Raw genomic sequence first — 23224 nt, 5'->3', positions numbered from 1 at the left:
CAGATTTCTAAACCGAAAAAACCCATAATGGATCTGGTTCTACCCTCAGTGACACTTGCTCAACTACTTTCTCTAATTAGACAGTTACCTGGCCACAAACCAGAACAAGCTTTGGCAACATGTTCTTGAAAAAGAAACAGAAAACTTAGTAAGAAAAGAATAGAGCAAGATTCATTGCTCTCCCCTTGAATGTGTATATTGTAATAGGACACAGGGAAATCTGAATATAAGCAAACAGATAATGGTAACTCCTATACAATATCTGAAAGGAATGCTTCTTGAATGACAAGCAGTCAGAGAGGGAAAACATGGGAAGGTAAATATGTTGTGCTTAAATAGCATACTTAAAAGAGCTTGCTCAGTATCAGTTAATCCATGCGGAAATATCACATGCCCAAGGACACTGAGATGCAGAATATTTTGCAGAGTAAGGATTATCAACCAAGTAAAGCACAATTCAGTATGTTTGAATCAGAAATGCTTGTCATTCTAATGAAGCTATCATAGGCATTTTATCATCTGTACAAGTGCACAGAGAAAACTAACATTGGATACATTGGAGGTGTTAAGGAGCACAATTATTGGAACCTGTTATACTGTAAAGCGGTGTTTTATTAATTCCAAATAGCGCATATATATATATAGCATATGCCTATGATAGCTAACAAACACAGAATTATCCAGCATCTTGAAGCAAGCACGCCTGTGTTACAGTTCACGTTTAACCAGATTCCTATATGTAGTATCAAGCAGTTTATTACTGGTTATCATCCTCTCTTTTCAGACACAGATAGCTCTTTCTTTAAACCAAAACAGTTTCTAAAACATTAGCAGACATATATATATGTATCTGAATATTTAGAATTTTTAAGGAGTGGGAGAAAAATCCCACTCTGGTGTACATAAGCAAGCAATATCTCTTAAGTCTCAAGACTAAAGCAGGGCGATCAGCATCATCTCCAAGCTGGACTGCGAAGAAATGCTACATCTAAAGTTAGCTAGGAAACCACATGGGACTGCAGCTTATTCCTTGGCAGGCATTCACTTTTCTGCTTTTTTTTCTTTTTTGTTCCCTGTCCAAATTCAATTTTGCTTCAAAGTGCTGGCCTGAATTGTGCAGTCTTTACATTAGCAAGCCTCAGCTACTGTCTTCTAGGTCTTCTGCAAGACAACGCAGAGCAACACAGCGATGTAAAAGACGGTCTTGCAGTGTCAAGGAATTCTGTCCTCAAGACCCGCTTTCCCACCATAACTACTGCCTACCCACAAACGTACCTGCTGCTCTGGACTTCAGCTGAGGTCTGGAGCATGATCCAGGAGAAGGAGGTGCTAAGGACACTAGCACCTGGGCAGGTCTCATTCATTACATCAGGACAAATTAAGCAAAGGCAAACACAGTGAGCTACACCCAAGTCTCCCAGCAGACATTTTAAGCTTGGTATTTCTGGACACTTTTAGCCCAAATTGCAACCATCTACAAAAAAAAATACTGTGGACAGGAAGTCTGTGGGGTCACAGGGTTTTACAGACGCAAGCCCATTCTCTAGCTGCTCTTGACTTTTCAGCACAGATGTAATAAAGAAATCATTTCTGACAGGATAACCCTTACAGGATACAAGAAGGCAGGTAGTTTAGATCCAATTAAATCTATAAAAACACTAGAAAATCACCTTCATACTAGTTCCTAGCTAGTAGTGGAATGAGCACTTTACGACATGGCAGATTTGTAAGACAGGCAGACAACTAGATAAGCGGAAAGATTTTAAATCAGACAGATAAAAATACCATTAATCCCAGCAATACTACAGTTATTTCTGACAGACTTGAAAGAGGGCTGTGTCACCACCCGAACTGGGCTGTCCAGAGAGGATCGTGGAGGTTCCGTGAGTCCCGTGGGCTAAATTAAGGTGAAACACCACCTAACGATCAATTAAACGCTTTATTGACAGTAAACACCCACCTGGACTTGGAAAGCACCCTGATATGCAGGGGATAAGGGGGACCTTCCCGTTGGGTCAGGAGGTTCAGAACAGAACCTGCTTTCTAAACTCCTTTCCAGAGAGGAGTCGAGGTGCGGCTGGGTCTGGTCTTTGCCTCAGACTTGGTCCCTGGTTTACGTGAGCAAGGAGGCAACCCCAGCCAGGGAAGCACCACGATAAGCAAGGTGGGTTCTAATCCAAATACTTACAAAAGGAAAGGGAAGGGAAGGAAGAGGAGAGAGAGAGAGATGTCACCACCCTTGGGTCCTGCGACGCGGATGCCAAACGCGGCACCCTCCGGCGCTGGGCGCTGCTCCCGGTGCGTGGGGTCCCCCCATGGCAGGGGTGCGTCCGCGGCCCCTCGGGGCTGTGTCTGGGATAGGCCAGGCCCCGCCTCTCGTCTCGCCCGCCCTGAGGCTTGTTCCAGAACATTCTCCAGCGGGGGGTGTGGCCGCCAGGGGTGTTTCGGGTGGCGGTGAGCCCCTTTCTCACATGGGCTCGGCGGGACCGTCGGCCATCAGGGGCTGGGAGCTGCACAGGCCCCGATTTATCAATTTATCACTATGGAGACCTGAAGGAGGCCCTGGGCAGACCTTAGCTCACCTCACCACAACCTTTGAGGCGTTAACTCTTCACTCCCCGACAGGCCGCTACCGGAACGTGTCACTGTCTTCCCAAACCTCTGAAAAACCAGGCTCTGCAGAATGCCTCGGAGTGATCCTGGGACGTGTAAATGATGTTAAACGTTGGCTTACTTCCAGTTGCTAAGTTGCGTTAAAAGACATCTAAAAATACATACTTTTTTTTGTTTCTCTTAAGCGGCACTTCTCTACATAAGCTATTAACGCACTTGCCAAAAAGCCTGTTCCGCAGTATAACGGGAAGAGGTAAGAGGAGAGTGTGAGGTGGGAAAAAACCTAGGAAAAGCCTTCATCGCGGCTAATATTTTTACTTCCAGAAACTCCTCCTCTTCAAGAAGAGATTAATACTAAAGAGAAGTGGGAAAGAATAAAGGCATGGCTCTGCAAAGACAGTTCAAATAAACTAAAAAGGGACTTCAGGCTCTTGAAAGGGACTTCCTTGTCTGTTCTTTAAACTTGGTTCTGCAGCTAGGGGCACTGCATTGGACAGTCCCTTTCATAAATAAATCGAGCTCTGTCTTAGTAACAATTGCTTTTTTTTGCCCTCTTTATTACCTCTGGTAGGCTGTGCCAGAACCATGTTGTTAGGAAACTTCTTTTAATTTCCAGCCTAAATTTATTCAAGGCCACTCGATACCTCTGTGTTCTTCTGCCAACATTGTCCTTTAGCTTACTGCTTCTTTCTGCCCCCCCGCGTTTAACCCTGATGTATTTATAGGCAACAGTCATATTCCAGCGAAAGGATATTGTTAGAGTAGATGATTACATCTGACATTATAAGGGAAACTTCCTCATATGGTCCTTGTATTATAGTGCACATACTCCAACTATGTTAACAGCCCTGTTATGACAGATACCATACACACCAAAAGACTCACACATCATTGCTAGCTCCTCAAGGCAGAGCCCGGCCATCTATTTAGTCGAGCTGACCAAAGCATGAGGCAAAAACCAAACCGGCACATGAAAGGGGATGGCCGAACGTCAACGAGCTTGTTTGCGGCAGAGCCAGGAAAACTGTGCTCTTCTGCCACCGGTTCTAGGTGTCACCCACTGGGTCACGGCGGTCTTCACCCCCCTTGTCCCCGTGGGCCCTTTGCAGCTGCAAAGCACTGCATTTGTAGCAGTCCTAATGAAGAGGCAAACCCCACAGTGTTTATTCGAAGTTTATCTACATTTGTTTCCTTCAGCACTTGAGTCCACGCTGCCTTATGCTTCCAGAAGTAAACTTTATCTGATATTCATCTTCAAATAATAAATCCTGCTGCTAAAATTGAATGCCTCCCTGTGTCCCATAAAAGAGGCAGCAAAACGGCAGCAAGCACAAAGAAGCTGTTTTACTTTTAGAGTAAGTTTTCTGTTTATGGGCTCTGACAGTCTGAGGCCGAGTCAAACACAAAACAGGCAGGCAGCAGCAGCAAAGTGTTTCTCCACAACCCTTGAAATGCAGTACTGATGTAAGACTCCCTTGACTTACCTCTGAGCAAAAGCTCTAGCTGCAGGGAATGATGCAGCCCCTACGTATACTCCAAAACCCCTACTCGTGCTTGCTTTGTGGTCCTGCCACCCCAGATTCTTTCATCCATTTTCAGTGTTCGGACATAGGGTTTAAGTTTGCCCGCAGGGTTTGAGCCTGGGGTCCATCAGGTGGTCTCTCAGGTCTCCAGGACGTGGGGCAAGAGTCACTGCTATGGTCAGCTTCCACATCAGTTAGTGCAGGTCTGGTCTGACTGCTGAACTTACATTATCACGAGTAGTTTATGCTCTGCAGATATAAATTCCACCATAGGTCTGCCTATTTCACATTTGGCACAGCTTCACTGATATCAGTGGGAGCTATTCCTGGTACCAGATACCAGTCCCAAAATGCATTTCTGCAAAGCTCACACTTCTTTCAAAGTATCCGTATTGTACACAGAAGATTAGGAAACTTGCCCTCCCTGGAACCCTAAACATATTTTCAATAATTCCAGTGCCAACAGCAAAAACTAACTCCGTGCATAAGCCCACAGGTCTCAGATCCAAGCCAGTTCCTATACTTTTAAAATGCAACCAAAGAATAAAAGGTGAAAACTTTTGCTTTTTTACTCAGCCCGATACTACTGTGTCTTTGTTCACTGTTGCAAAATCCATTATTACTAGTCCACATCACTGTTTCATTTTGTTATGAAGTTGTTACAGTTAAGTTCAAAAGATGAAGCACTTTAGCTGTGAAGCAGATACAAAATATCCTCATAATTGAGGATTTTCCATTCTAAAAGATTTTTATCACATTTAGTCTTTTACTTGAGATGCAATCTTCCAAACTACTGCAGGATCCAAAATGAATTTTACAGCTTAACTAGTAACTAAAACCCAAGCAACTAAAAAGAAAATACAATGCATTATAGAAATAGATTTTGCAAATTCATTTCGACAAGTATAGTGTCCATTAACTTATTTATGATACATTATTTGTACTAACATTTGTTGCATATATATATTTAAAAATAATAAAAAGAAGGCATCCTGGCAAGCTAACTAACTTAGCACTTGTTGCTGACAGCATGGGATAGGCTACGACTTTTGTGTGGCTTGTAAATTTTAAAGAGTAATAAATTGTGACTGGGATCTATTGTTCTGTCATCATTTGAGAATGAGAAAGAATGCTGAGAGCTCTTCTCCTGTACAACTGGAATGCTGGAAAGCACTGAAAATCCCAAAGTTAATAGTTTTTTTGGTAAGTATGCTTAATTTCCAGCACTACAGTTAGGAGGCCGAAGGATTTCAGCCATTTTGTAGCACTTCCTACAAATGTTTCAGTGCTAGAAAACCCCACCATTTCACTGCATGGTTTATACATCAGGATTTATGCTTTAAATATTATGAAGTATGTCTTAAAAGTGTAGCCACGGTTGCACGGTGCTTGTTTTTGCCATTAAAATCTGTTGCCTAGGAAATGACCCCCTTCTGCCACCGAAAAACTCCATTGTGTAATTATTCTTAAGCAGTTACTAAAAGGTGAATTTAATGTGGTGGGATGAAAATGTTCAAAATGCATTGATGCTTCAGGGAGGAAAAACACATTTGTGCTGAAGTGAATGCTGCCTGGTGTTAAGGCTGCCATGAGAAAAACACATGTAGTAAATGCTGTATAAAATTAAATATATCTTCATCTAATGTTAATTGCTTAATTTATTTTATTACCTAAGAAAAACCCAGCAAAACTGCCACCAATAAATGTGCACTAGCAAACCAGAATTAATACTGGAATTCAAAGAGAGTCATGGACCCAGCTGCCCTATAATCCTTCTAAATACATGTCTAACAAACTAACATACAGTATTTCCAATTAGGTACAGTTGGTAAAATCTGGAGAAGGAAACACCGTGAAATATAAGAGGAAAGCTCTTTTCTTCTGTGCAGATCTATAGGTTTATCCCTTTAAAATTAAATAGGCAGAGATATTATTTAAACGAATGCGTAGTTAAGAGAAAAAAATTAACATCTTTATGCCATTACTTATCTCCAAGATGCCTTCTAGTAAGTACAATCTGGTGTACAGATCCATTGGCCAGCAAAATCTCCAAAGCACTTCCAGACTCTATTTTTAAAGCTTACACTACAGTCAAGACAATCTCTCTCAATAAAAAACACTCTAAAAATAACGGCTAATAATAACCTAACCCTTGTCTTGCCCCCACCAACGAGGATGGTGGGAAGCATGTATTTTATTGCTATAGCATGATTGCAGCTTTTTTACATCTCCTTTCCCTAGCAGGCCTTGGTTTCGTAGTCTTCATTGCTAGTCTGGTACATGGGTATAGCTCTTCTTGCATGCTTAGAGTCTTAGACACAGGATGCCTAGAGCCAAGACTGGTACCCAGTGGTTTTTAAAACACTGGTTTCAGAAGGAGGGGTTTCAACTGAGACAATGGGATTTGAGCTGTCAAAGTTCCGGGGTCCTTTTGAACTTAGAAACTTGTAGACATGAATTGCATCATTAAGTTAGGAAGAACCAGCACATTTTTGCAGAATTTGTACCAAATTTATATGGTAAGTTTGACATAATTCTAGAAACTAGGACTATCGCTCCCGGAAGCCTGGACACGGCAAGCAGAGACATCTGAAACTCAGCGTCGATGTTCCATCTCCCATAATCTAACAAGATCTGAACAACTGGCTTTTATACAAGCCTTCTTGGAAATAAAAGCAAATAAGGAAATTCCCAATCAACCACTTGGCAACTGATTTATTAACACACATCCCATTATCAGCCTGGTAACTTGAAAGGGAATACATTTTAGCAGTTAACGCCAGCCACTCAGTGCAAATGCTTTATAGCCTGAAAATACCAAACTACAAGATGCTACTTAACCAGCCCTAAAAGTCCCCCCCAGCATGGTTTTGCTGACAGCAAGAGGCTGCTCAGCAGTACCAGGAACTTCCTTCTGCTTCCACCTGATAAGGAAACGTGCTATACATAGCGCATTAATCTCCTTCACTGAATGACACAAAGCATTAATCACAACAGCTTGCTTCAACCACAGTAGAATACTACTCCAGATGCTTGACCCATGTAGGTGTCAAGCCCATGTATCTGCTGATGTTGCAAAAGCTCAATCGCATCCCAGCAATACAATACCGAAAAATACGTTAGCGACGAGCAGGAACACGGGCAGCCTTTTCGCTCAAAACTGTGCAACCTAAGGCCCTTATCCAGTAAACACATTGGTATTTCATTTTACCAGGTACCTGAGGAGCCACATTGAAAAAGTTTAAAATATTATGTACAGTTCTTGCTTACTGTGTTCAAAATACTGTAATGTAGCTGCAACAGGTACAGAAAAAGGGCTATAATGGCAATCAGAGGAATGGAGATTATGAGATGTCACAAAAGCATTTGACTAGTGCTGTGAAAGTTGAGAGATGGTACAGCCGTTCTTTATAAATTCATTTAATTAGCTATGAGAGAAGAATAATTAAGTTAAAAGAGAATACTGTTGTACAGTGGATGTGCACAGATCATGAATACAGTTAGATGGGAAACTAGAAGAAGATATAATCATCAGATGAGTGAAGGTCTAGAACTGTCCAAACAGGGTAGTAGGAGCAAGGAGTCAGGCTGCTGTACAAAGGCATGAAGTTTCTATTTTATGAATTTGGATTTAAGTTTTCAAGGAAAGAGATCCCTAATACCATTTAAAGAACTTTTCAATGCATAAACTTTTATTCGCTAAGAAATTTCACTTCAACAACGCTGGGAAATAGGTAATCATGGGAATTGAGCTTCCATAGAGAATTAATATGATGTTCAAGGAAACGGAGCATAAAAGATTTTCATATAACTGTCCTCTCTTCCCACACTACCCATAAAGTTAAGCATATGCTTAAGCGATTTGCTACATCGAGGCCAGGACATTCGGCATGTTGCAAACCTGAAATCTTACTCGCACAGCATAAATGCTTTTACTCCTTGTGAATTGCAAGTATTCAGTTTAAGTGTGCATATTGACATGTGCTACCGTGCACAGGAAAATAAAGAACAACTTTTTTTTGTCTAACTTTGTGAAAGATGATTAGAAATGTAGGCCTTGTGGCCTTATAGAATACCTGAAAAATAAGGACATTCGCCATTAACTTTGTCTCAGGCTTTTGTAAAAGTAATTTTCTCTGGAAGTTTAAACAAGGGCTACACAGGCTTTAAAGTTTGAATGCAACAGAATAGCTTGGCTTATTTCATGAGGATGCTGAACATGAATCCCTTTATTTCAGCAGGACACCTGAACATCAGACAGATTGTTTAATATAGAAATACTACAGAAATGAACGTGAAAGTGGACAGACCTTCACCATCTATGTGGATGTTTGTCCCTAACCTCTCTGCAATCTGATGTTGTAATAATGAAACAAGATAATGAACAGAGCTGGTCAGAAAGGCAGCTTACGGAAACAAAACCGTATACCTGTGTGCAGGCACGCGCATACAAACACACATACACCGAGCAGCTGCAAATGTTCAAACTCTAGAACAACCTGAGGAAAGTGTTTTAACTGGCGTGAAGGCTGGCAATTTATATCACCTAATTCTCACAAACAAGCCTTTGAAGTCTCTACCACCACAAAGCACTTCAAATCACTCATTACTCACAAGAAGCAGTTAATCACAACTTTTAAATGTCTTTATGGTATTTTCTTCTGTTCTGGACCCGTATCTGTGATTTATTTCAAAGGAGTAACTTCTCATTGCCAAGAAAGAACATATACCATGTTGTCAGATCTTCTGGCTTGCTACTTGAACCAAAACTTTGCTAAACTACTCCAAAAGTCCAATTATTTAATTGCATTGCTCTGGTACAACAGCAATGAAGTCATCCTTAGGCCACTGTAACTCTGTTTCCCATCCTGCTGTTTATCATGTAGTTCTCTCACATCATTACCTCTGCCTCATGTGCCTTGTTACACTACTCCCCTCTTCCCTATGCTGTTCTTCTGTATTTCTGGTGTACCCCATTAATCCTGAAGAGCTGTTTAGTTGGGACCTCTTCCAGCTCACTTTGAAACACAGGAGCATAAAGAAGCATGCGGACAATGACCCCAAGCCCATCTCTTCACAGAGCTGTTGGGTCCTGTTTTCTTTGAGAACTGTATTGGATGAAGGCTTCTGCTACCTTCTTACCCATTTTAGCTACTGGTCTGGGTGCCTTAAAGTTTCTGCCTGCTCTTACTATTTTCACTGACAGCATGGGGGCCATTCCAAACATCCTACTTCCATCCCTGCCTCTCCACTGACTTTGGCCCTGGCAAATAAGGGGACATAAGCAATGCTACCACAAGAAATTTAGCAGAATATCCGAGCACCAGAGGTGGGAAGTTAAGGCCAACAAGTTCATGGGTGTAGAGCAGCGGACCACATCTAACTGTGGTTTGAACCTCCACAGGTCTACTGAAAATAACATCTGTGCTCCATGGCCCAAGACAGTATAGTTTCAGTGGCAGGGCAAGCGTCACTGACGTGTGTCACTTCGGTCTGCCATCCCTGCAATTCAGCCTCTGAACAGTCCTTTCCAGCAGGAGAAAGCCTGAGCGACAATCCCTTTTACAAAACACCATATTAAAAGGTTCAAGCAGTATTTTGAATATGCACTGTTATATTTTGGTGACATTTTACAGACACGCAGCATTTGTTTGCAATTATTCTACGAGTGTAGGATTGAGTGCACACCTACACTTCATTTAATATACAGTGAATTGCATTCCCAACTCGGAGCAGATGTACAAAAAATACTGTGTCCCCATGTCATTCCTGATTAGCCAATTCCTGTAATTTTCACACAGTAAGCTCGGGATTTGCACTGGAGCATGGTTAGCAGCATGTGGCAGTTGCTGCAGCTCAGCTGGCAGAAAAGGTGCTATAAAAGAGGTGGTGTCTGCAACACAGAGGTGGCCTGCAGGTTGTGCCAGCTCTGTCAGTTTGGTGGACCTCAGTGCACAAATTTGAAGAGGAAAAAAAAAAAATAAACCCCACAAAAGAAATTAACTCTCGATGATCTGCCTTTCCCTTCTTAAAGTCAGCATTTTCTGTTAGAACTGATTCTGGAAGAGCAATATAAATCATACCCAGGAAGAGAGGCACCTACAGAAGAGCAAGTGCCAGCAGCAAATGTGTGCACCGACATAAATTAGGGTAAGCTGGAGGCATCCCGCAAATCCTACTTGGAGGGTGCCAGCAAACACCATCACAGCACCCTTCTTTCTGAGGTTTGTTTCACACTTCCTCCTTACTGCTAGTCAGAAGGTGATTTCATTTTGACTTTTGTGTTCCGCTAGCACACCTCCTTCTAATAAATCCTTTATTTGGTTTATATGAAGTGCCAATATTTGGGTAGTAAGAATGATCTTTTAGGTACCAGACTTTCTTGTAGCTGATGTGAAATAAGGTAAGCACAGAGCAATATTCTAATATTTGCACGGATGAGAGAGGAGGTCACAACGTGTTTTCATCTACTCGTGCTAGTATGCTCACTGACGTCAAAACATAGTTTGCATAAACATGACAAAGAAGCAGGATTTAACCCTCCATCAAAACCTCTGGAAACACTGAATTTGATTGGACCAGAAAAATAAGAAGCCTTATGAGAAAAATTACAAGTGTTTTTGCCTTGAGACAACATTGATCGGGGCAACGAAAGCCACAGGTTTCCTTCAGGAAGGCACTGAGGTCAGAAGGCTTCCATGGAGAGGGGCGGGAGTGCCTTCAGTTAACCTCTAGACTTTTGGGAAAGACGTCTTTTTGTTTCCTCTGGATCCAAAATCTCGGAACCAACACAGGTTTTTTTGTATCAGATCTGTTTTCCAGGATATTCCCATGCCCCTAAAATTTCTAAGGTATAAACACATTAAAAACTGGGGTAGTCATTAGGATATGTGGATTGGAATAAAACAGGATGCAGACACAAATTCAATGCTATTTCAAGACTTGTGGTGGTAGCAAAAATGTGTAGAGATTTGAGCAGGAGTTCTCTCGCTGGTTTTGGCGAAATGCCCAGCTAAGCCCTGACAACACTCGAGGTTTTCTAAAGGTAATTTTCTGTGATTATAGCACGAAACACACTCAGCTGCTCTCACATCTTACTTTGTGTACCACCTTATCAGAAAGCAGAGGGCTGGACTTATTACTATTATTAAATGATAGAATTATCATCATCTTAGTTTCAGAGCCACCAATTGTTTCTTTAAATTTTACATTTCAGATGCTGGTAAATAGTCGTTGCGATAGTAAGGCTTCTGCTGAAGTTTGCATACCAGAGCAACTGTTCTAAACAATCAATTACACATACTGAAAACTAAACACTGCAACCAGCCCCATCCTTCCTAAATTGATCCCAACCAAATACATTTAAAAATGAACCACACGATGTCTCACAGGCCTGTACAATCCAAAAGCAGATAGTTGGAAATACAATTTGATTCTGAACCAAATTTTGCTTTAGCATGCACTGTAGGACAATTGAGTCATTGTTTCAAATCAGAAACAGAGTTCAGCGAGAATATAAAAACCACTGACCTTTCTTGGCTAGATTACTGTTGGGTTCATACTTCTCAATCAGTTGTTGAACCTGTTCTTGTTTTAACGGTGGATAAAGGATTTCATTTAATCGTGGGTCACGTTGCTTAAAATTTATAAATTCCATCATCTGATCAACAGTAAGGTACGGTTTGCTCTTGGCTCCACTAGAGAAAAATTAAAGCAACAGCAAAGCCATTAAAATGCATTTCCTTGAAATCTTGTTCAATGTTCTGTAACTTCCCAGGGAAACCAAAACAAGATTCAAAATATTGTACAACAAAAACTGTCCCACTGTGTCTCTGGACTAATTTACTTTGCCAGTATGTAACGACAAACATTCTTCATCAAACATCTAGGTGTAAGACTTTTAAAAGCATTCAGCATTACTGACATCAATGGGAAGAGTTAGAGCAATGCTAAAAGCTTTTCATTCCTCTGAATTCCTGGAACTAAGCAATCTGAAAAAGTAAAAGAGAAAGCGACGTGGAATTCAATCCTGAGCTTGCCACAAACACTCTGCTGGCACTCCTGGCCCAACTATTTGGTTTTACTGCTGAATAACATTATTAATTATTAAGGCTGACTTCATTATTCCAGTATTTGCTTGGGTTTGGTTTTTTTTGTTTTGTTTTTTTAATAAACCTGCTAAAAAAATGCTAGGCACTCTGCAAAGCAAGCAAAAAGATGCCTATTTAGAGAGTTAGTAAAAAGAGCAGAGTTTGGGAACAATTTGTACCAGAATGGAGACCCAGGGAGCCTCCAAGCCGGGTGACATGCTTAGGGTTGTCTGCAGCGCACGGGACTGGCCTACTTCTACTCTGCGAGAGAGCAATGGAAAGTTTACCCCCAGGTTCAATGGGTGCAAACTAGGCCAAGGCTACATTTCTCTGAAACCTCAACTGTTGAGAAAATTAGCACAAAAGGCGTACATGAGCACACCCATGTTGCAAAGATACGTTCACTAATTGCTTTGGTGGTCTTGGGATGTATTTTGGAAATTACATTGCTTTCTTACTGCTTCATGTTCTGACTCCATTGAGCAGGCTCTGCTGAAACTGGGAAGTACAATGACTTGCTGCAAGGGGTAGAAGCAACACGAGTTATATAGCTTGTAACCGAATGTATGAAATCAGTTGTAGCTGGCTGCTAATTTAATTTCACGGTGTGAATTCATGATGCACGAATCTTAAAAGTTACTGCATTTTTTGCAACTCCCAATTAAGCTTTTGGGGGTGATTATACATATTCTCATGCCTATTGCATGCTGTTACTGCTTATTACTCTTCTTCCTTTACTTTCACGGAAGCCTAAACTATCCTAATCCATACAGAAAAACAAGACCCAGCAGTTCTGCCCCTCTAGGAACAAATTACTTTAAAACTCTGGCCATTAGAACCAGAGGCAAAAGCCTGGGAGAGAAGGAACCCATGACCAAGGTTAAATAACAGCTCTGCTTGACACTGAAATCTGTTCTTGGCAATTGCTGCATGGTGCTGTAGTCTAAATAACCTACTTTGCCATCCCTAGCCCAGAAAATCAGTGAAGGGGAAAAAAAAAAGAGAAAAATAAATGAGCGCCTTTTCTTACAACTCTGAAAAGATGTGGTCGATCTCAGGCCGAGGGCAGAGGTTGTTTAAGAACACCCTGTACACGTCTGGCGTGAAGTCATCTTGAGGGATTGAATCATTCTGCAAAATGGGGAAAAAATAGTGAAAGAACGATACAGCACTTGTATACACTCTTTGTAAACAGATCACTCACTACTGCACTTCTTTTGATTTGCTTCCTGCAACCTAGAGGAGCCTGGATTTTGCAGAATAATAAATTCCCCTGAATAACAGAGCAGCTTAAAGAGTACATCTTTAAAAAATATAAATACATTCATCATCTTAGTTTCCACAAGGCAAAGTTATTTCTCTCAGCACCTGTGAAGAAGAAAGAAAGGACATCTCCGCATCTAACCCCATTATCTATAGCATAAATAGGTAAATCAATCCTGATGAAGGCTCTGAGCTGAGTCCCAGCGGAGCGGCGGACCAGCGGTGCTGAGCCCGCGTGCTCCAGCGAGCAAAACGGCAGCGTTACAGAGGGCGAGCACGTTACTCGTCTTTCGAAAGCTTTCAAAGAACCGGGGAATGAACTGGGTCACTGAGTCATTATTAATACTCTTGTTCTCTGACAGCAGCAGCAATGTTTCCTTTTCCTTCCTGAAGATACATGTTCAAGATACCGCAATTCTGGGCAAGACTTACACAGTGTAGCTTTTCCGTACATCTTTGTCCTAAACGCTCAGTGTAATGTATTTGACAATCGGATTTCTTCTGCAGAAATTGATAAAATTGCTCTCCTGCATTAGAGGTACCAGCATTTTTTTCTTACATTTCCTAAAATTTAGAACAATTTACATTTAATCCTGCTTCTAGATGACTCTTTCATCATCCCCATTATACCTGCTGGCTTTTCTCTGAAAAAATAGAATTACTGGTTTTAACTGGAGGGAATTACTGGACTGGATAAGGAAAACAGTTCTTTGCATGAAGCTCGAGAGCCCTCCTCCCACTTGCACACGCTGCCTTCAAGCTCCAGAGTTTTTGCAGAAGACAGCAAGGACAGCTTCTTTAGCGGAGCTGGGAAGAAATGAGGACCCCGAGGAAGGTGCAAAGCTTTCTTCAGCACACAACAGTGATGGTGTGTTCACTGGCTTCTGCCTTTGCATCAGTACATGGAGAAAGGAAAATGGCACGGAAGCTTGTGTTTTGTGGAGAGGAAACCTTATAAAGGAACAAGAAAAAGGAAAACACCAAAAAAGTGAAATACAAATACTGAAAATCTGCTTTTTGAGTCTCCTCCACACAAGGTAACTTTATCAAAAGCTACGACATGGAGTCTCCGGGAGCACCATGGGTCTGTATGACACCGTCTCCACAGCTCCCAAATAATGCCTGCATCTGATGAACTGGAGGAGGAAAACTGTAACTTGGACACAAAGCTGTTTGCTTTTAAACACCATTGAACCTGGTCGCCTCAGAAGCAAGTTGCTGATAGAGGAAATTGTTGCTTTTATTTATTCTGCCTCTTTAATGCTGTTGCCAAGGGAACCGGAAGCGTCATTTCAAGCCTTTGTTACACAGAAGGAAACTTTTCAGTATTTTTCCTACTTTAGGTTAAAATAAATAAATAAGTGAATGCCACAGGCATCACTTTATCTCTCCGTTCATCTATGAAACCTGCAGAGGCCGGAGAGAGTTTTGTAGCATGACCATCGCCCAGTGTTTCTGTCCACAAGCACAGACTGAACCGGACCCAGTTCATGCTTGGACCAAGTTGGGCTGCTTCCCTGCTCCACCTGGGTACCCACCTCCGGGCTCCAACAGTCTAAGGTCACCAGCCTTTAGATCCTTGTGCCTTCCTTTTTTTGGCAGACTGCGAGTGGTTGCAGGGTGAACTGGTTCAAAACTCACCTGGCCAAAACAACCCTGTGCACTTTACTGTGGGATCAGCTCGCTGAGCCAGGTAACTCGCCAACAGCACAACTGCTAAATCCAGTGCAAGGGTGCATGGAGACGTTTGTAACCTGAAGTCGGAGGATGGAAATAGCTCCTTTCAGCAACAGCCACAGGCGATACAACTACATGTGAAACTGCATCTACTACACTTTGACAAATTTGAGCTGCGGTGTTCTTGGTTGAGAGTAGAACTGCTGATACTTGTGTTTTCCTGAAGGCCAGGATTCACAAAGCTTGTGAATTTTCTTGTTATAGCTGGCACACCACCCTCCTCTGTTCCCTGTACCTACAATCCCTATTCAGAAGGCTACTGCTCCTCAGCCAGCACTTCTCCTAAGGGCATTTTAGATGTTGATTCTGTAATTACCACAAAATTACAGTCTCCCATTGACCTAATATATATTTTTTTCCTTTACAGGGAATTTGAAGGTACTCAACACTGAACAAAATGTGGGTCTTTTCCAATAACCCGAGATCCAGGCTTTCATTTGCCACTTGGTTCCAATTAAGAAAATATACCTGTTTCCCAACACGTATCTACAAACGCCTATCTACAAAGAGGATAACAAACAGAAGTCTTCAGGCATAAGTACAGATCCTTTGAATAATTATTTCCTACTGGTAACGTTACCAATGGGCTACAAACCACAGAGATCTAGATGGGAGATGAAAGCCTTGCTGCAAGCATTTGCCACCCCAGGCACAACCTCAGACAACTATATTTGGATTCCAAAAGCCTGCCTGCCGAAAACGATTAAAATATGCTGCCCCTTTCCTCAGCCTGGTCTGAGCCATCCACGTTTCAGTGGAACCACCCACACACCTTATGCGCTAATCTCTTTTTTGAGATCAATGAACAAATGACAAATTTTCTGTACCACATGAAAGCATCCCTCATTTCCAGCTTTGCTGAATATTGGCATTCAATTTTATCCTGTGATTAAGACTCTCTACTAATTTCAAGCACTGCTGATTTATGATTTGTCTGGTAACCTGCCTGCTTTTATAACATCTGTATCCAGTCTGTTATATATTCGGCACCACAACAGCTAATTCATATTGTTTGCACAGTCGGGACTCAACAGCTGGTTGTTTTATTTTAAGTTAACAGTCAAGCTCACTGGTGCTTCATTGTGAACCTCTAAATTAACTGGAAGGCAGAAACCAGTCTTCACAGCTAAACAGGTGACTAAAATAAAGCTCTTCAAATTCTATTTAAGGCACCTTTGACTAAAACCAAAACAAACAAAAATACCCAACAATAACAAAAAGCACTCCCCCCCTCCCCCAAAAGTAGCCAAGATTTTTAAAAAATAATAGGGGAATCATCTGCCCAACTAAAAACTCACTGGCATATTTTAAAACTTCATTTAAACATTTATTTAAACATTCCTCTGCCTTCAGATCTGCTGGATGATTCTATGATTCTATAAATGCTGCCGAAAATCAGATCACACAGGGTTTGGTCCTGCAAGACTCTAACACATACCAGGTCTGACCCAGAAATCCATAAATAAAAAAATCCACACTTTGAAAATGTGCTTGACTTGAAGTCCATGGGTCATCCCACTGCAGTCATGCTCAACTGCTCAGCCGAATGAGGGCTGGAGTGCTCAGTGCTGCAGAATCATAGAATCGTTTAGATTGGAAAAGACCTTTAAGATCATCAAGTCCAACCATTAACCTAACACTACCAAGTCCACCACTAAACCAATTAAGGGTAAAGTAAGAATTAATTTCATGTTTCCTGGCTTGGTGGCTGGATTATTTTTTAATGAAAGTAAAACTAGGAATCATTAAGGTTGGAAAGGATCTCCAAGATCCTCAGTCCAACCATCAACCCAACACCACCATGCCCACTAAACCATGTCCCTAAGCACCACATCTACATGTTTTTTAAATACCTCCAGGGATGGTGACTCCACCACCTCTCTGGGCAGCCTGTTCCAATGCTTGACCACTCTTTCTGTGAAGAAATTTTTCCTAATATCCAATCTAAACCTCCCCTGGCGCAACTTGAGCCCATTTCCTCTCATCCTATCGCTAGTTCCTTGGGAGAAGAGACCAACACCCACCTCACTACAACCTCCTTTCAGGTAGTTGTAGAGAGCGATAAGGTCTCCCCTCAGCATCCTCTTCTCCAGACTAAACAATCCCAGTATCCATCCCTTACTAAGGTCCCTAAATATGAAATAAAGAGTTTATTTTGGGCACTTCTGGGGAGCCTCTCTGGTGCTATTCTTCTACAGCAGGATGAAGGCAATTATCCAGGCAATGAGAACTCTTCCTCCTCTCGCACTAAATACGGCGCCCTACATATTGCCCCACAAGGTCTCCTGGCAAGCACACACAGAGCGAATTTGCTAAAGAGTAGGGCTAGCAGATGCAGACATTTGTACCGTCACAGACAAGTCCATGCAGTGGTACTATCCCCTGGCAGCATAGCCCAGGCTGCCCTATGCTCAGGTCACTGCGTGAGATATATGAGGGACTGTCCCAACCTTGAAGCTATGAATCAGGAAAAGAGTGATACATGCTGACTTGGCATCCTCTTACCCGTGACTGCAAATTCCATTTTGTGTTTTAGGATCATCCACAGATTCTGCGAGGTGCAGCAAAACATTGTGTGAAACTCATGGGCAACAAGCCTTGTATCTTCCTAAGCGATGAGAAGTATGTTTTTTTCTATGAAACTTGGAGAGAAGACCCTTAGAGCGATCTTCATGAAGCATGAATAAAAAAACACCCAAAAAGCCTAAGCTGTTAATGTCCGTGAGAGACTTTCATGAATTCTCTGAATAATTTGGTGTGGTTTTACTGAGGAAGATTCCCTGATATTCATGTCTTGCATGTTGTTGGGAATCCAGTGCTCTTCAAGGCTTTGCAGGAACACCATTTGCCCTGTAGTACAACGGGGCAGAAAAGCTTGAAGTTGAAGTTAAGAATTTTACTTGTTCAAATAAACAGGAACACAAAGGAAAAGAGCTGTAGTTGAAGAACTGATTTTATTCTACTCCATTACCTCTAGGAGATTCAGAGTTTCATGCTTTTAAGCACTTAACTTCTAAAATATGTTTCTCAAAGATGATCAACACAGTTTTCTTTGTTGCATGAAGCATATTTTTCTTTTGTCCCAACCATAGAAAGGCTCTACTTTATACTATGAATAATTTTCAAGATGGTATCCCAGCAACAAGTATCCAGCAACATGTATGTGTAATTGACTGTACTTAAATAAACAGCAGAAAAAGGTTGCAGTTTCTTTCAAGGACTCCAGTGATGTTTAGATTTTTTCCCAGAGATATGTGGTAAAGAGAAGTAATAAATCACTAATTTAAAAAGCAACGCATCAGTGATTTTTTTTGCACATCTTATCTTGTTTGCTAACAATTAAATGAAACCCCAGCTTTAAAATTATTCTTTCCATGTGGCTAACCTCACAACCTTACTTTAGATAAGATTATTATAATCTTTTCTATCTACTTTACAGACATTCCTTGGAATTTTACAGAATCAAGCTACCAGCCTATGAAGGAAGGTCTCATTGGTAAGGGGTATCTGAGGTTTGGCTTGTGAAGATTTTGCTCCATTGCTCTTCTGGAGCTGTAGGAATTGGCTGTATGCAGGAACCATCGGGGAAGCAAAGGTTGAGCAACATCATAGCACAGTTTTCTACAAGAGTGAGGGATTAGGAAATGCAGGCTCCCCTCTGCTGCAGACTAGTTCTGCCCCACCTCTTTGACCTCCGAATGTAGGAATTATCCTGCAAGAAGCTTCCTGGAGGAGAAGCTCCACCTGGGAGGAAAGACTAAAGACATCTTCACTCCAGCGTTAATTAGAATTAGCTGCTTGAGCTCGTTCCTCTTGAAAAAAGCCTTCTTGAGGGTGAGGTACCATCCTGCAAATGCTCCAGGCTGAGGAGAGCTCCTGGATTAGCTGCATACAATAGCTGCATCCCCGCAGCATTAACAGCTTTGACACTATAGCATTTCAACATTTACTCCATGCACCTTTTAGATAAGCTACGGTGAGTTTAAATTCTCACTTAACTCAAGCTACAGATTTTTTTTTTTTTTTTTTTTGGTGAGAAGGAAACATATTACACCATTAGCTACACCTCGAGCTAAGACTGCTCTGAAATCATGCCTTGAAAATTGTGCAACAGTCACCAATTCTTAAAATATTCTCACAGGATTTCTCCAGGACAGGTCACACACCCCGCTGCCCTTTCCTTTAATCCATTTGCACTTCTTCCAGGCACTCCTGGTCCCTACACAATTTCAGATCAAAGGTACTCAGATTTGCAGATGGGTATCAGGAACTTCTGTGTGGGAAAGACAGACCTGCTGCTGAGGACCTATCCAGAAGCAAAGCCAGCACAGCATGATCAGCCTCGAACAAATTGCCCTCAACTCAACAGGGAGTAAACACCGCCGAATACAAGCAACACTTTATACGGGCCAGGAATAAATTCAGATGCTTACCCTAGAAGATGGAAGATTACAAGCTTCTAATGCAGTCTCTACTCGTTTTCTGTCAGCGGAAAACAAGCGGTATATGCTGCAAAATGAAGACAAACCAGAGCGAATTGGCTTACAGACATGCCTCTCCACATTACCGCAGTGATATGCCATTTGAATATATTTATCCTCACATGTCTCTGACATCTCAAACATATATTCACACTAAAAAGTCAGGAGACTACATAGTAAAGAAGGGGAACAGAACTTACTTCTTCAGAGGAATGCGCCCTTCTGGAGTCACCTGCAGCTTAAGTTTTGTGTAACTGTGGAGAGAAAAGCATCCTGTTTTATTTTTACAGCATTTTCAAGTACGTGTCCACCAACTTTACAGCAATCAGGTGGCAAGTTCCACTCATCTCTTTTGCCCGATATGAAAACCTGTTGGGATACTATTAATCAGTAAATACCTTTTCCATCAACAGTATTGCACCTGTAGCGTTAAATACTGCCTGTCTTGCAACAGGACATTGCAAATACCATTAATGCATGACTTTGTCATCCCCCCAAGCTCCTTCTCACCCAGGCTGCCTGCCAGTCTATCAGCAGACCGAATTGTGGCACACAGGCTACACAACTTGACTGGAAAGGTGGCTGTACTCCTCCTCTTCCAGGGGCTTAAACCGTCCCTGGATGTTGCACACCAACATCCCTGCCTCCTTAAGCCCTCCCCATCACACACCTGTGAAGGTTTCTCTGTTTGACCCTAAATGCTGTCACCCCTCAGCTGGAAGGAAGTCAAATCGCTGGCAACTGAAATGTCTCTGCACCAACAAGAGTGCCAGTATACTTAGCAGCCCTGGGCAAGCCCAAGACATTTCTGGTGTGAAGCAATATAAAAGTTACATGCTGAAACTGTCTACAGGCAGGCAATTATCCAGCTTTTGAACTGAGTATTTAGAGCATCTCAATATCTCAGGACCTGTGACTTCTCTTGCATGCTCATTAAGGCAGCAGGATGAGCACGTATCTTCCTTTGTCCAAATCTTTCAATGAATTGATTCAAAGCCTACTGAAACAGGAGTCCTCCAATAGCTTCAATGAGAAGCGGTTGGGCCTACAGCTGCTACCTGATGATCCTCCCGATATGCAAGGACTGCTAGTTACCAGCATAATGTCTACCAGCAGCAGCCTGCAAAGAGCACAACTTTTTGAGTGCTTCATCTCTTCCACTCAAATATAATTAAAACCATGAATGAGTTTTGCAGTAGCATGATCTGGTGAAAAATGTGTCAACACGTAAGTATTTCAGAGGATTATCTTATTTATTTATTTTAAAAACTTTTTCACTTTACCCACTGGCCTACCAAAAGAAAAAGAAACTGCATGGTTCTAATAAAATTTCCTTTTCTTCCCAACCAAAAATGCATTTAGCAACTGCTTCAAAAACAAAATACATGCTAATATCCCTAGCTAGGATAGGAACATTTTCACACATCCTTGTCTCCTCATATGCATCTTCTGGAAACTGAAATCTCTTGTGCTACTGTGTCACCAAACAAAAATATTATCCCCCCTGGCCCCACCTCCCAGCACTGAGCTAGATTTAAAAGAAAAAAACAAAACAAAAAACACCCCCAAAAAAAGCACAGCTGTTAGTAAAAAAAAGGTTTCTTTTATTTTGCCTTCTATTTTTTTGAAACTTTTGAGTTCATTCTGGTCACATTTAATGTTTTCCTCTACAGCCAAGAAAGCTAGAAAGAAAAGAAAACCACGCATGTTATTCCTGTTAAAAAGCTTGCTAAGAGATACTCCCATCGGTAGCAGCCGAATGGACTCGTTTCAGTAGTGCAGCACTGACTCCAAGAACGACAAACTCTGGCCGCAACGCTGACCCAAGGTTCCCACAGTAGAGTCACCCTTTGCTCATTACTGCACTGGTCAGTATTTCAGTACTAATGTACTCCGGTGTCCATTTTTGCACCCCAACACAAAAATACACTGCGTGATTACAACAGAAGAATGAGCACTCTATAACCAAAACGGCACCTTTTATTAACCACCCCTCCTCCCAAATTAACCCTATTTTTCTCATCTGACCAACCCACAGGAGAGCTGCTCAAGCTGTTCATTATTGCACTTCCAACGCTGCAAGGGACTGAATGCCACAAAGAAAAAAAACCTTTCTAATTCTGCTCTAATGCAATTTGCTTTTCCATTTCAACAAAAGGGTTCTGACAGGTCTGCAACCAACCCTTTGCCTAGTACAGTAATTATAACAGGGAAATAATTTTTATCTTCAAAGTCAAAGATTTCTTAAGTGACTCTGATTTGACAACTGTGCAGAGGACCCTGGAAACCCAACAGTCCCCAAGTGATTTATTAATTAGTGGAAAAAGAAAAGACACAGGAATGCCATGCTTGCCTGCTACTGAATCTATGCAGTATGTCCAGCGACTTCATCTTTAATTAATATTGCTTGAACAACCACAGAAAAATGGCTCCAAATAAGACCGCTCTACTATACTGTGTGATAACATGTTCCTCCTGCGAATCTGGTATGAACACACCCGTTAGGTACAGGCACAATCCTCCCCATTACAGGCCTGTCAGCAAAGTCTGCTGGCCACCGGTGGATTTGAGTGGCAAGGGCCATGGAAATAGTAATATCAAATCACTTCCATAGCTCATCCACAACCTATGAAGCTGAAGGAAGTCACTCCGCTCTTGCTCTCACACCTCGGTCTGCTCAGGTTAGCACAGTGCTTTCTCTACTGTCAACATGCAGAGCAAAAAGGAAATGTTAAATGTTTCCATCCATTTGGGATTTTGTTTGCCTAATACATCGTTGCTGTCCCAACACAACATTATCAGACACAAAGCTGTAGTTCCTGCAACCTTCAAAGTTTCTTCAAGAATTTCTGTTGACTTCAGCTGCACCACAACAAACGCTATAAGAAGGAAACACACAGACACACATCCTTCCCAGAACAGGCACTTAAGAATACATAAGACAGAATTCAAGTTAAGCAGTTGGGAACCTTCTGGCTAAATATGGGTGCTGCTACTGAAATTAGGCATGCACAGCCTTAGACAGTCTGGAAAAAGGGTGGGTTAACTTGCTTCTTGGATGGAGGCAAGTTTTAGGAACCTAAGCCCTGGCTTGGTATTTAGCTGGACTGAGCCTCTGTCTGTGGGCAGAAATTAAAAGGTGTTTTGGGGGAGACACAAAGCTGAATTTAAGCAGCCAACTAGTAGGCTGGGGAGGGTACATCTTCTCTTTTAGAACCCCAAAAGGCCAGCAAGTACCCCGGTTCATTACCATCACTATCTGGTAGGCTTTGCCATGTTCTCAACGCTACCACTTACGCAAAACTCTCTCAGCGTGTGCACTTATCCAGTTGAGAATCGCTAATCTCAGGTTCAGTTCTCTTTCCTTTCGGAGGTGTGTTTTTACACCCCAAATGTTCTCATAAATAGCTTTTCTGCTTTGCTGAAAGCAACTCAGAATCTATGCACTGTGCAAAGCAGTCTAGATGAACGGATTCACAGCTTCCCTCTGAATCACGTGAAAACCAGAGAGATTAGG

General features: G+C 41.9%; 1 protein-coding gene across 1 annotated transcript in view; it reads right to left on the bottom strand.

Moving 5' to 3' along the window:
- PLCB1 (phospholipase C beta 1) overlaps positions 1 to 23224 on the bottom strand; it is a 417836-nt gene that overhangs the window by 132168 nt on the left and 262444 nt on the right. The window contains exons 6-9 of the mRNA XM_075706801.1: positions 19908 to 19961; positions 19660 to 19735; positions 13257 to 13357; positions 11667 to 11833 (exon numbers count right to left, since the gene is read on the bottom strand). Of these exons, the coding sequence (XP_075562916.1) occupies positions 11667 to 11833; positions 13257 to 13357; positions 19660 to 19735; positions 19908 to 19961 (398 nt within the window). The remainder of the gene's footprint in view (positions 1 to 11666; positions 11834 to 13256; positions 13358 to 19659; positions 19736 to 19907; positions 19962 to 23224) is intronic.

Source organism: Pelecanus crispus, chromosome 3 (assembly GCF_030463565.1).
Source record: "Pelecanus crispus isolate bPelCri1 chromosome 3, bPelCri1.pri, whole genome shotgun sequence".
Classification (NCBI taxonomy): domain Eukaryota; kingdom Metazoa; phylum Chordata; class Aves; order Pelecaniformes; family Pelecanidae; genus Pelecanus; species Pelecanus crispus.
Note: the sequence above shows the minus strand (reverse complement) of the source record. Positions and strands in the feature narration are given on the sequence as shown.